This window comes from Megalobrama amblycephala, linkage group LG3, assembly GCF_018812025.1.
Source record: "Megalobrama amblycephala isolate DHTTF-2021 linkage group LG3, ASM1881202v1, whole genome shotgun sequence".
NCBI lineage: Eukaryota > Metazoa > Chordata > Actinopteri > Cypriniformes > Xenocyprididae > Megalobrama > Megalobrama amblycephala.
Window position 1 is genome coordinate 11,889,989 of NC_063046.1, and position 15,228 is coordinate 11,905,216.

Genomic DNA, 15,228 nt, shown 5'->3' on the forward strand with positions numbered 1-15,228 from the left:
CATTCCAGGATTATTCTCCTTATAGTGGACATCAATGGCCTCCAAACGGTTGAAGGTCAAAATGTTTCAGTGCAGCTTCAAAGGGCTTTAAACGATACCAGACGAGGAATAAGGGTCTTATCTAGAGAAATGATCGGTCTTTTTCTAAAAAAATACAAATGTATATGCTTTATAAACACAAATGATATCCTTGCACGTGCTTCTGCTTTCCGTATTCTTCAAAAAGCTTACGTTGTATGTCGTATGCCTTCCCTATTCTACTTATGGAAAATGGAACTGGCACCGCATTCGTTCCGTAAGTTGAATAGGGAAGCCGTAGGGTGGTAAAATCTAAGATATTCAGGCCTACATATTTAGTTGAGTTCATAACCACAGATTTCTTTGTAATGGGTTTTATTTTTCTAAAGTTACAAAAATCTAATTTTCATAAACAGATGCTTGTTTTTTAGAATGTAATCTATAAACACAACTTCTCTCTAAAAAGGTGTTTTATCTAAAATAAGCACATTCTGTATAAATCTGTCTTTATTTCTTGAAAAATTTGTTTTGTAATGATATAGTTTTTGTCAGCCAACTTTCATAGGACTATGTTGACCTCTTTTGAACTTCTCTCTAAATATAATATTCCAGTCACTTCTAAAGTTTATGCTGTGGTTATGGATGCTTTTCCTTCTGGTCTATAAATGTTTCTTAAAAGTATACCTGCCCTCAGCTCCATCTACTTGTTGGATCCTGCTGATACTGAAGTTGGTCGTATCTGTTTCTCTCTTTCCCCTATTAAGAATAATAATCATCATGTTCGGGCTTTACTTTAAAGTGATATTGTCTCCAGTCCTGCTATTATATCATTTTGGATAATTGTATTGATGATCTGTTGTGGAGTAAAATCTAAAATCTTCCTCATAAATATTTAATCACAAATAAAATCAAAGAAATTTCTTTTAAACTCATTTATAAATATTGCCCTAGTAATTATTATCACGTAAACAGATTTAATTGTGATATTGATATTTTTTGTACATTTTGTGGTTTACATTTTGAAACATTTTATTTATTTTGAAGTAGTCCTCATTCAGTTTGTTGTTAGTCAGATTTCTGTTATTTTATTAAGGCTCACATCATGCCCAGCTTTCAACTGTGCATTTTTTTTTTTTATTTTTTTTTTACAAGCCCTGAAAAAATCAATCATAATTAGACCAAGAACATTAAGAAATTACTTTGGCTTCACAGAATAGAATGATGCTATTAGCAGCAGACTTGATCAAACTTTCCGCTATTAGAGGAAATGATGTGGTGTGATTTATCAATACAGTATGTGATGTCACTTCCTTCCTGCCTTACACTATCGAGTCTAATCTAAAAGGTACAACAAATTAAATTAGTTGTCAAGACCTTCTACACCAAACAAATTTTTGTTGTAGTAGTGGTTTAGTTTCATTGCAGGAAGAGTCATAAGAAAGTGCATTAGTACTAAAGATAGTTTATATATTTGTTTGTCTAAAGATTTCACTAAATCGAAGCATAGGGACCCCTAACCTTGTTATGCTGCATGAACTGTGGTCCACTGATAATGAGATCTGGTGTTTAGCAGACAGGCTGTTCATGCTGTCCTCTCTACATGACTCAAGTATAAACCCAGTGAAGTTAGCATGGGTTTACAACTGATGATCCCACACTTATGCACAAACAGGAACTTGTAACCATGGTAATATGGAAAGCAGGAATAAAATGAATCCATTCTGGGTCACAGATGTTTAATTTAGGTAATATAATTGCATAGATGGCATTTATCGATGTATTGTAAGCATTATAACTGCATCAGAGAGAGAAAATGAGTTATGAAAACACCAGATCGCAATCTATTTTAGTGACGCTAATCATGAAACACCACAGAAAATAGGAATTTTCCACATAACACAATCTGTTTTACAATTAGCAAGTCGTCTACGGATGTTTACCAATTTGCAAGAGCTTGAAATCTGGAAATCTGTTAACAGGCTCCTTGTGTGAGAACGTGCAACCATGCAAACTGATTCATATGACACATAAAAACATTCATTTATAGAAAGGAAACAAATATGTGAGAGGGAGAAAGAAAGAGTGAACAGACGGTATTACCCTCCTGGGTCACATTGCTGTGCTGTTCAGATGGGAAAGAGATAGAGAGAATTCTGGGTGTGTCCTTCCTGCTGCTGCTGCTAGGTTTTCATCTCAGAGCTCTTTTATTGGCATCCTATATTGAGGAGTCCTTCACTACAAAACAGCGGAACATAAAGAGTCCCAAAAGTGCAGTCAGGAAGATGCGGTCAAATTTATTGCAGTAAGAGCTCATTTTCCTTTCAGTGCCCCTGCATGCAAAGTCATTTTTGTTAAGCTTTTTTTTCTTTTTCTTTTTTCTTTTTCAATAAATGGTCAATGAAAGGGAGTGCTTAGCTTTATAAATGTTTTAACATCATTATCTGTCATGGTGATGCAGGAAGGAGGAGAGTTGAGGATCTGTTACCAAGCAGTCTTTATTCAATAGACACACAAACATAATCCAAACATGAAGACGTAGAAAACACAGGAGACGCATGTAATAATGGTCTGCAGTACAACTTATTTCAGCTAAACGTGATGTTTCCTTAAATACGAGGCAACTAGGTACAACTAGTTCCAGTAGGGCCCATCAGTATGGGTCTTTTGTATTAGTGGGACGTAAAGTCGTCATGAAATCAAAATTGACCCCATTTACTTTTTTAGCGCACATTTTAGTTTTGTGGTGAATAATTAATCCATGCAAGTTAATACACAGAAAAAATGTGTTTGTCATGATAATCTTTAATGCAAAGAATGCATTAAAAATATTTAATGCATCAGTTTGACGGCTTGGGTTGAATATCCTTAACTACTCTTCTCCAACCATCAGTCTGTGAGTGATGGAGAGGAGGTGCACTAAAATAAAACCCCACCCTCTATTCAATATTCCTTTTCACTTGGAAATACATCACAACACTGAAGTAAAGTCTGTTGCAACTTCCAGTTCATGGGAACTTTAAAGATATGTCCTGCTTGTGCAACTTGAACAAACTAAACAGTCCTGTTTGTGAAGCACTTCAAATGGGCCATTAGCTCGGTTTATGCTAAGCAACCCTTCACAGTGTCACAGTGGGATTTTATGCATTCCCCAAAGCAGCAGATTCCGACGCAATGTCGAAGTGACCGAAATCGAAAGTTACCGGTTACTAAACGTAACCTCGGTTCCCTGAGATGAGGGAATGAGACATTGCATTTCATGCCATGAACTCTACTACTCTACTAGTCTCAAGATTCTGAGACAAAGTTGCTCAGCACTGCCTTATATAGGGAGCGAGCCCGTCCCTATTTCGCGTGCATGAACACCATTGGCCGTTGTAGAACAATGCCGTTATTCAATGAGGTTTCACTATTTCTGTCAGGACCTCTATCATCAAATATGATTGATAATTGCATAGAGTTTGTATTGGCGATATGGTTCTGTTCTAGGCAAGAACTGCTTGATCAAAGGTGCGCCATATTGCATTCACAGTCTAAGGGTGGAATCTCCATCCCCCCGGTGGGAGTCCGCTGCATGATAGCATCTCCATTCCTACGTTCAATGAACCGGCACGTGAACCGCCCTCAATGAGCGGAGGTTCTTCTATGCCCATAGGAGAAGACAGACTGGCGGCTGTGTAAAGGGTGAGACCTGATACCTCCTTGGTGGTTTATAAAGGCAACCACCATCCTGTTGTCCAAGCGGACCAGGATGTGATGACCCCTGAGTTCCGTCAGGAACTCCTTGAAGGCCAGAATGACCATCATCATTTCTAGATGGTTTCTAGATGGTACCACTTCATCAAAGGGGTCGCCCATGAGCCGAACGCAATTCTGCCGTCACACAGGGCGCCCCAGCCCGTCTTGGAGGCGTTCATCATGACCACTTTCCTCCTGGAAACAGAGCCCAGCATTAACCTGTTCTCATAGAAGCAGGAAGACTTCCAAGGGACCAAGGCCTTGACACAGCCGTGGATCATCCTGAGAGAGTGTTGGCCCGTGCGTCAGGCATTCGCCATGCATGGGATACGGCCTTTTAGCCAAAGCTGTGGTCGCATATGGAATATTCTCAGTGGAACTACTGAGGAAGCTGGAACCATTAGGCCCCTTTTGAAACCTCTTGAGGGGGAGAAGAACCTCCACCTTGAACAAGGCTGCCATGCTCCTGATTTTCAGGACATCTTGTGAGAGCCAAGCATGCATTAGAGCTGTATCAAAAACCACCCACAGGAACGAAATTTGTTTGCTGGGAAGCAGCGAGCTCTTGCAAAAGTTGACTCTGAATCCCAGGTTCTCCAGATGACTGAGGAACAGGGAACTGTGGGCGCATAGCTCCTGTCTTGAATGGGCTAAATGCAGCCATCCCTCAAGGTAGTTGAGTACGCCGATTCCCATCTGCCTCAGAGGGGAAAGAGCTGCGTCTACGCACTTTGTATAAGTATGCGGAGCTAGAGAGAGTCCAAATGGTAGGACTGTATACTGGTATGCTACCCCCTCGAATGTGAATCTCAAGAAAGGTCTGTGATGTGGGTAGGGGTGCCCCCTAATAGTCGACTAGAAAAGGTTTGGTCGACCAAGATTTTATTAGTAGGTTAGTCGCAGAAAAAAAACTCCACAGGAAGTGGTAAAGTCAGTCCGTGAGGGAGAGATCTTTAACGGCAGGAAATCCAAACATTCACCTATCATTCATCGACCTCAATTCTCAGGCTTATCACTTGAAACATGTAAGTAGTAGCAACTCTACAAGTCCGCTTGGCCTAATGTTAGCCTAGTCCTAGATAAATGTGTGCTATTATTAGGCGCATATCCAAGCTTTTGCTGAGAGGGCACTTACTGCATGACATACAAGTGCTGATGCAATCACTTACATTTAACTTAAAATACTCCATCATTTTGGTCATATAGATAAGAGTAATGTAAACTGTAAAGGGTCCACTTTTATTTCTGTAAACTCACATTAACAGCAAAACATTGTGCTTTTGTTAAATAATGAAAACAATCAGGATGCACTTTCTGCCGTCTCGGTCTCAGTGAACTTGAGCACGTAACAAACATAAACCAAAATTCAGCGTATGTTTGCCTCGCAGACGAGAAATATATCTATAGAAAGCTTGAAATGTCAAGCAACAAACAGCACCCTGAGCTGAAAGTGGGGCTGGAAGGCCGGCACTGTTTGAGGGTGATCCAGCCTCAGCAGGACTAACCCTTTGCTCTTAAATTCACTTTTTTGGAGATCACCGAATCAGCTTGCTTGCTGAAGCATCGTGTTTCCGTTGCGAGGCTCGTTTCTACAGTGAGAAGAGACGAGACGAGTGACTGCAGTCTTCTTTGGAGCAGCGAGATGATCTTTGCATTGAAGGAGAAAGATTATTACTGATGGCCTTTCTGTATGTCTTAAATAGGCAGTCAACCCCGCCCTTTTTGCCGGGCTGAAATGCCATTTGTCTGTGCAACTGCATCAAAAGAGAACCTTGCTTTCTGGAATATACCCCTGAACAAGCTAATCCATGTCTTTAGGATTACTAATCCCTGCTACAGACTGTGCGATTTTGGCAATGTTATAAGATCATTACCAACCACATTGTACAACATGGATCTAATCAGAGCCGTTGAAAAATAGAGTTGCAACATGCTTTGATCTTGTGGTCACGTGTTACATAGAGCTCTCAATAGTTCCAAACAACTCTGCACTGTCAATCTCTTTGAATGTGTTTAAGAAGGAGAGAGCACAGATACTCTGGGTTGGCTGAACTAACTCCCAGATGCATTTTTGGAACCAGCATACCTCAAATAAGCAAGGTTTTGTTTAATCAACCAAGATTGTATGTTTGACAGTAAGATAACCTTGCTTTCTGGAATACTCCCCAGGTGAAAATGAATAACAAACAAAGGTTAACAGGAACTAAACCATCGGTCCTGAACACAGGCATTTTCAATTAATTTTATATACACTACAATTCAAATGTTTTGGGTCTGTAACATTTTTTTATGTTTTTGACTCTTATGCTCATTCAGGCTGCTTGCATTTATTTGAAATACAGTAAAAACAGTAATACTGTGAAATATCATTACAATTTAAAATAACTGTAATGTCATTTATTCCTGTGTAGATTTCTGTCATACGATCTTTCAGAATCATTATAATATTCTGATTTGGTGTTCAAGTTTGGTGTTGAATGGCAATGTTGGACTGTCGGTCTAAATTCAAAACCCCAATTTCATAGCAATTTTAAACATCCAAGTTAGACAGACAGACAGAATGATCAAATAAACAAATCTTGGTTTCTGAGAGAGCAAGAGCTTCTGAGAGCCATTCCATGAAGGCAGCTGCACAAATAAAACAGGGTAAATTGAGGCGAATGTGAACACGGCTTTCTCTGAAGGTTAACTGTTGAATGACAGAACTGTTTTATTAATCTTCTGTCAGACAGAATCAGGGTCAGAGCTTTCTTGTTCAGTATGTGGATAGTTGCTGAGTAATATAAATATATATTCCAAAGCCTTGCCTGTTTAAATAGCCAAAAAGGTTATCAAATATGAGAATGTGGTCATGCAAATATATAAAATATCAAATAGGCTTACTGTAAATAAGACCTTTCTGCAGAGAAATGCAGAAAGAGAGAGATAGCATTAGAGAGAGAAAGAAAGATGTGCTACGGTAAAAGAAAACTCTAGGGAATGGTGGGCGGTTAGTGAAGTCTGAAAGCTTGGACAGGAACATAGGGGCAGCAACTGTAGACTAAAAATACACTGCCACCTTCAGATCACGAACAGAACTACAACCACAAACCCAAGTCCACTTATTTGCCTTAGTGTACTGTACACCAGATATCAAACAGCCTATTATTTATTAAAAAAAATCTAAATGTATGTTATGTGCATATGTTTGTAAGCATAGAATACCCGTTGACCTCATTATTTGACAGTTTCTTGACTCATGTATTTGATACTGCCAAAAGACATTTGTTTTATACAAACTTGAATAAAGCATGCAAAATAACCATATTCATTTCTAAAATAATAACTGGACTTGTGTATTTACAGGGGGCTCCACAAATATTTGCACACTTGGTAAATATGAGCAAAACTGTCTGTGAAAATTTGTCTTAGTCTTTCATTCAAAATATTCACAAAAAATCTAATCTGGTTGTCTCCAAAATATGTGTGCCAAAATTACTGGCACCCCTACAAATTATAATGAGTAAAAATATTACTGAAGCATATTTCCATTTATATGGTATGTTTTTAAGTTCACCTTAGTGATCAGGAACACATAAGTGATAAGTCATAACTTTCTGTTCACTGGGCTCTAAATGTGAAGTGAAACAGGCCAAATTCCTATAGTAATCCATGACTATAAATATATACAGTGGGTACGGAAAGTATTCAGACCCCCTTAAATTTTTCACTCTTTGTTATATTGCAGCCATTTGCTAAAATCATTTAAGTTCATTTTTTTTCCTCATTAATGTACACACAGCACCCCATATTGACAGAAAAACACAGAATTATTGACATTTTTGCAGATTTATTAAAAAAGAAAAACTGAAATATCACATGGTCCTAAGTATTCAGACCCTTTGCTGTGACACTCATATATTTAACTCAGGTGCTGTCCATTTCTTCTGATCATCCTTGAGATGGTTCTACACCTTCATTTGAGTCCAGCTGTGTTTGATTATACTGATTGGACTTGATTAGGGAAGCCACACACTTGTCTATATAAGACCTTACAGCTCACAGTGCATGTCAGAGCAAATGAGAATCATGAGGTCAAAGGAACTGCCTGAAGAGCTCAGAGACAGAATTGTGGCAAGGCACAGATCTGGCCAAGGTTACAAAAAAAATTCTGCTGTACTTAAGGTTCCTAAGAGCACAGTGGCCTCCATAATCCTTAAATGGAAGACGTTTGGGACGACCAGAACCCTTCCTAGAGCTGGCCATCCGGCCAAACTGAGCTATCGGGGGAGAAGAGCCTTGGTGAGAGAGGTAAAGAAGAACCCAAAGATCACTGTGGCTGAGCTCCAGAGATGCAGTCGGGAGATGGGAGAAAGTTGTAGAAAGTCAACCATCACTGCAGCCCCCCACCAGTCAGGGCTTTATGGCAGAGTGGCCCGACGGAAGCCTCTCCTCAGTGCAAGACACATGAAAGCCTGCATGGAGTTTGCTAAAAAACACCTGAAGGACTCCAAGATGGTGAGAAATAAGATTCTCTGGTCTGATGAGACCAAGATAGAACTTTTTGGCCTTAATTCTAAGCGGTATGTGTGGAGAAAACCAGGCACTGCTCATCACCTGTCCAATACAGTCCCAACAGTGAAGCATGGTGGTGGCAGCATCATGCTGTGGGGGTGTTTTTCAGCTGCAGGGACAGGACGACTGGTTGCAATCGAGGGAAAGACGAATGTGGCCAAGTACAGGGATATCCTGGACGAAAACCTTCTCCAGAGTGCTCAGGACCTCAGACTGGGCCGAAGGTTTACCTTCCAACAAGACAATGACCCTAAGCACACAGCTAAAATAACGAAGGAGTGGCTTCACAACAACTCCGTGACTGTTCTTGAATGGCCCAGCCAGAGCCCTGACTTAAACCCAATTGAGCATCTCTGGAGAGACCTAAAAATGGCTGTCCACCAACATTTACCATCCAACCTGACATTGGAATTGGAATACTCATTTTCACTGTCTAGGTAATAATTAAGAAGTTTAAATCAGAGATGGAGATGGTAACAGTATACTGGAAGAGGACGTGTGTCTATATTGGACCCACACACACTGAGGATGGTTTGAGTCGCCAAACAAACTGTAGGGATCAAAGTTGGAGAACTGCAAAGTCTCCAAAACTTTCTCCAAAAAAACCAATCAGACCTCACCTATATAACCACAACTTGTTTGGGAAGGTTGCAATAAAAAAACATCAATATCACGCACATACAGTTTGCCAGGCATTACTAGAACTTCCATTTGGTTTATGGTCAGATGAGACCAAAATACACCAGAGGTGGGTTTGGCATAGACAGAAACATAGCCATGTAGAAAATTATCTTATCCCCACTGTGAATATGGTGGTGGATCTTTAAGGCTGTGGGGCAAATTTTCTTCCAAAGACCCTGGGCAATTAGTTAGGATATACACAATATTATAAACTACTTTTAAAAAAAGAGGCTAAAAGAAGTTACTCTAAAAGGCTGAAAAACCAGTTGTCATCCAACAATCCGGCATCAATCTAGACAGGTCTGAGGAACATCACCAAGTACAAGTACAAGCTTCAGTACCAAGAAAAATTCCTTGTGTGTGCAAGCACACTTGGCAATAAAGCTCTTTCTGATTCTGATCTCTTGCCATATGTCCATCAACCTTATTACACATTATAGGAGAAGATCAGGAGCCGTTATCTTGGCTAAGAGAGGTTGCACAAAGTATTAAATGAAGGGATGTCAATAATACAAAAAAATGTGATAAGAATCTTTTTCATTCAACTGTTTGACTTTAATTAAAGGTTAAATGTTTGTGAATATTTTTAATTAAAGACTAAGTGGAGAAATTTCAAAAACAAATTTTCACAGTCAGTTTTGCTCATATTTACCAAGGGTGCCAATATTTGTGGAGTCCAATGTATAAATGCAATGTTATGAGGTAATGTGACAACAGTATAGAAAAATACAGTTTGAAACATTTAGAACTGGACAATATAGCGTTCTGAAGTCTAAAATGCTTTGAGAGGCTATCTGGTAGCAGTATGGCAGGTCTGAACTAATATAGTGCTGCAGTGTTGACACATTTTTGTAGGCCAAACTGGAAGTTAGCATCACCTGGTTCTCTTGACAAAGATTTTTCCATTGGCTTTTGGATTATTGCAGAAAATAAGCTCTGTGGTCAACAAAAGTTTGATTCATACACATTTTCATCATCATGATAATCTTCAGAAATGAACATAGTTTGAGCTCAAATAGTTTGAAAGAGTGTGACCCTACGGTCTCCTGGATTTCACGAGCATGTTGTGCCCATTGTAAGTCCACAAGACTGTAAGAGCAAGTGAAGTGTGCCATTTGGGACAGGGAGTAATAGTGTGCATCTCAATCAGCTCCCTAGTTCAGTAGTCAGGGCACTGAAAATGGAGTCAGCTGTAATGTATAGTTTTGATTCATGTTGCTTGTTTGTGTCATGCTTCCTTTGCTCCTCATGTGCTCCCTTAGTCTATGTGTCATGTGCTTATTGGTTGTTTATGATCATGTGTTTCTGAGTTCTGTTTGTTCATTGGTTCCCTTGTTCCTTGTGTCACTTGGCCATTGGTTGTTTTAGTCATGTGTTCACTAAGTTCTTGTATTTAAAGCCATTGTCTTCCATGTTACTTTGTCATGTATTGATAATGTAACCCTGCTGTTGGTGAGTGTCATGTGAGTGTCATGTGAGTGTCATGTGAGTGTCATGTGAGTGTCATGTGAGTGTCATGTGAGTGTCATGTGAGTGTCATGTGAGTGTCATGTGAGTGTCATGTTCAAGTCTGTTCAAGTCTGTTCAAGTCTGTTCAAGTCTGTTCAAGTCAAGTGGTTGCTTTTGTTTGCTCACGTTTGGATTACAATAAACTGCACATGGGTTCATCAACTTGCCTTCAGAGGACATAATCATTACATCAGCCATTTTCTCAATCACAAAATCTTTTCTGTGCACTGAAACGTTCCCTCCCTAAAAAGTCCCACAATGCACCATGAAAACCAGGGAGCATCAATGCTCAGGCTGCATCCAAAAACTTAGGCAGCTGACTTGTTGCCTCGCTGCCTTATAGGCACAGACAGACTTCTGAGGTATAACCGTTTAATGATCTACAGCAAAATAGAGCAAGCTTTGGTGAGAACTAAACAAATATTTAATTAATACAACAGTAATAGTACAAAAGTAAAAAACACTGGTCAAAATCATACATTTACACACAAACTGACCAGAAACCACAACTTTCAGATGCCATCTTTCATTTTTTAGCTCAACTGTTACTGAATGGAACGCATAGGATTGTGGGATATCAAAGGTAGCGAAGGATACATCTATGCTGCCTTCAAAAATCAATCAGATGAAGATATCTCAGGAGACAGGAAGTGAAGCTAACACTGGATTCGTAGTACCTTGATGCCTTCCTACCTTGGAATGCGCCCTCCAAAAAGCAGGAGGCACGAATGTGGACACCATGCATCAAAGGAATAAAATGGGACATAAAGCCACAACTGATAATATGGAATATTGTGTTTTTTTATGGCATGTTATACTATGTGTATCAGCTCAGTTATTAAAAACAATAATATTACAATATAATAATAATAAAACACATATTGTAGGAACTATAACGGTAGTTACATATATGCGGAAACCTAGTAGCAATATGGACAAATCATGGAAAACATTCACTGCTGACTGTAACAACTTATTATATTATATCTGTATTTGTCCTTGACCTGTGCTGTCCCTGTTTGGAAGGCAAAATGCAAATTTGTCTCCATATGTATGTGTAAAGTTGCCATTTAATACCATAATATGTCATTTTTTATGTTGATATATTTGTTAAATGTCTGTTTTATTGCAAAATAAGACAATTCATAACATCTTTGAAAAAAATAGAATAGATATACTAGCAGGTTATAGAAATCAGACTTTATGCAATCTCACCTCACTGTTGCATGACGTCCACATACGTGGACAGTTGGTTTTTGGTGTATAAAAACTAAATTTTACTCTAAATTTTAGTTTATAAAATACTAACATATCCATCATACTTTATGACTTTTACTGTACATACTAATATATATATATATTTTTTTTACCTCAATTGACCTCATTGTATAAAAGTTTTTCACAGATATTCTTGGGGCATTTAGCACATGGCTATCGCTGTCTGCCATCTTGGATTAATGATGTCACCAAGCAAAGAATATTTGAAATGCAAGATAGTAGCCACTGTTAGAATATTGCTGTTAATCTACTGACACTGCCCTCAAGTGGTTTGGAGAAAATTACCATTATAAATTAACCCTAAATGGGAGTTAAAGGTTCTCTAAGCGATCCTGGGTGGAGTAACTTCCTGTTGACGTTCGAAGTGTTGTCAAACAAAACAGAGGCTAGCTAGACCCTCCCTCCTCCTCCTCCTCCCCCTCCCCTCCGTGCTTCCTGAAACAGTCATGAACGCGCATTTAAAATCATTCTTGTCGGTTATTGGCTGGAACATGTTTATTATGATTCGTGGTCCAGGCTGCACCAGTTTGTTTTTGTTGCCGTTTTTGGAGCTTGTGGCGACTACAGAGACTGCGTTTTTTTTTACAGTGTGTTCAGGGGACAGGCAGCTAGCGGATAGTGAGGAGATGTTTGCTGTATGTGACAAAAAATGTTTTGGCCTAAAAATGCGTGACATCGCTTAGAGCACCTTTAAATTAACTGTCCACAAATGTGGACATCATGCATGAAAGGTTTTTGTATAATCCTTGTTTTTTTTCTCTTTGTTTGTTTTATTATATGTATTTGTTTGTAATTCCTTGACAATGTTATGTTATTGAGCATGAATAAAAACAATAAAAAAAACAAGGTCCTTAATGCCTGAATTTGTGTTATACTGTTTCACATCCTAGGAAGCTAGGGAGCTGGTTGAAACACACCCATGGTCAATAACTGGTCTCTCTCTCTCTTATGCCCTCTGCAGGTATGTCTATGTCAGTGCAGTACAGATTTCTGTACTCTGGCCTCTCAGGGTTTAACGGTGCTCTGGGTTGCATGGTCGTGGGGGCATTTTTCATATTTAGTTGGAGAACCCATCTCTTATCTATTGCAAATGGTGAGTAATGCACAGATACATTCTTTATAGTGTTGTTTTCTTTTTCTGCAACTAAATTATATATTCCCTCTATTCTGCAGCCTTACTTTCAGCTTACACAGACATTGCCTTGAGCAACCTGCTAGGACTTGTGAGTAAAGACACACACACACATGCACACTCTGTTGAGAAAATCCTCTGGGTTTCATATTCAACCAGTGTTTGTTTGTATCCGTTCACCTGTGCAGGTGGGTCTGCCAGCAAGCAGTTGGGCTGCAACTTTGACAGGCACTCTTGTGCTGTTACTGACAGGGGAAAACTTCAAAGAATACAGAATCCCTACTGGAAAAGTAACCTCACCAGAACATAACTTGCGCTCACACAAGCAATGGTCTGTGGCCAATACGAATACAACTGATGTATAGTGTTTACATAAATTCATATACCCTTATAAGTAAAAACACCACTGTGACAACAGATTTAAAAATAAATAAATAAATAAAATACTACAAATTTATTTTATACAACATGGATGCATTCAATTTATCAAAAGTGACAGTAAAGACTTTTATAATGTTACAAAATATTTTTATTTCAAATAAATATATATTCATCAAAAATATTGAAAACATGTATCACGGTTTTCACATAAATATTAAGCAGCGCACCTATTTTCAACATTGATTATGATAATAATAATAATAATAATAATACATGTTTCTTGAGCAACAAATCAGCATATTAGAATGATCTCTGAAGGATTATGTGACACTGAAGACTGGAGTAACGATGCTGAAAATTCAGCTCTGCCTTCACAAAAAAATGACACTTTAAAAAAAATATATAAAAAATTTAATTGTAATAATATTTCATAATAATATAGTTTTTATGTATTTGCATTTTAAATGCATACAAAATCTGACACTATTAACTTTTGAACGTTAGTGTGTATGTATTTATGTACAAAAACAAGAGACATTTTGCCAGAAAGGAAAGATTTTAATGATGCTGTAAACACATTTTATTCCATTATTACAAAACCTGCAGTTGTACTGTACCATAATCCTTAAAAACATTAAATGCAAACAATTCAACATTAAATATTACTACCTAAGCTTAGACTTTTCATTGTATATATCACAATTCCAACATTAAAACCTGCAGAAATAGTGAAAGTGCTCTAAAAATGGAAAACTGTATGCCTTAAAATTAACATGCAAAATCAAGTGTCTTTTACCATAAATGTACAAAAAGACCAGAAACTACAGCAAAAAAATCTCAAATCAATGAGATCATATCAAATTAGTTAAAGATCAGAAGGCATATTATTGAAATTGTGGACAGATGTGCATACAGGGTGTGCGTTGGAAAGCGAGTGTGAAAGGACAAAGCGAGATGGTTAGAGCTAACAATAATTTTGCCTGTCAGACGATTTGTGAGAGAGAGAGAGAGAAAAAGAGAGAGTTCATTCAAATGAAGAACTATAAAAAGCCCTGTGAGATGCACCATGATTCATCAATCTTGTAGCAGTGGAGGTCAGGGCCCCTTCAGCACTCTGGAGGAGCTATTACGTGTCTTCAAGAGTCTGCTTTGTGAGCCTGAAGGGAAGAGTGTGTGTGTGTGTGTGTGTGTGTGTGTGCTGAATACAGAAGAGAAATATTGTGCTTTTTGCTCCTACAGCCATCCACAGCTACAACACAGACACTTTCAATAAAAAACAGCAAGTTTTATTACCCCCAAAAGCAGAGCCGATTTATGTGTTCCAGTAGCAGAGCTCCAGATGCAGTAAGAAAGCAAACAGAATGTAAATTAGTAAAGATGAAGCTGTAAACAAGTCATCACTATTAAGTTCTCATTTTGTCCTTAATGTTTTCTCACAGCCCCAGCTTTGACCATTAAGCCTAAAGGCCTGTTCACACCAAGTCCAATGTGACTAAATGTCAGGAAATTATAAAATAATCACAAAAAGTGCCTACAGACAATATCTGATAATCCAACAACAACTGTCAACAACTTTTTTTTTTCTAAAACCACATACCTATACCAACATTTCACTCAGTCATATTGTTCAAAGTTATGGTTTGATTTGTTAAATGTTTTCATACGTTTTTACTGTGGCTTGTACTATTATAAATAAAAGATTCACGAACAAAATATTTTTGCACTAAAACAAATCACAGTTAGTCCGATGCCAAATTTTTGTTCGTCTCTGAAAATAAAATCGTAGATTTGATTTTTAGACTTTTCAGACTTGTGAACAGACCTTAAAGGATTAGTCCACTTTCAAATTAAAATTTCCTGATAATTTACTCACCCTCATGTCATCCAAGATGTCCATGTCCTTCTTTCTTCAGTTGAAAAGAAATTAAGGTTTTTGATGA

At 38.2% G+C, this 15,228-nt stretch overlaps 1 protein-coding gene across 1 annotated transcript in view; it reads left to right on the forward strand.

Moving 5' to 3' along the window:
- The window catches only part of si:dkey-183c6.7 (urea transporter 2), a 36,399-nt gene extending 23,023 nt beyond the window's left edge, over positions 1 to 13,376 (forward strand). The window contains exons 6-8 of the mRNA XM_048183897.1: positions 12,737 to 12,868; positions 12,949 to 12,998; positions 13,096 to 13,376. Of these exons, the coding sequence (XP_048039854.1) occupies positions 12,737 to 12,868; positions 12,949 to 12,998; positions 13,096 to 13,272 (359 nt within the window). The 3' untranslated portion in view covers positions 13,273 to 13,376. The remainder of the gene's footprint in view (positions 1 to 12,736; positions 12,869 to 12,948; positions 12,999 to 13,095) is intronic.
- Positions 13,377 to 15,228: the final 1,852 nt, after the last annotated feature.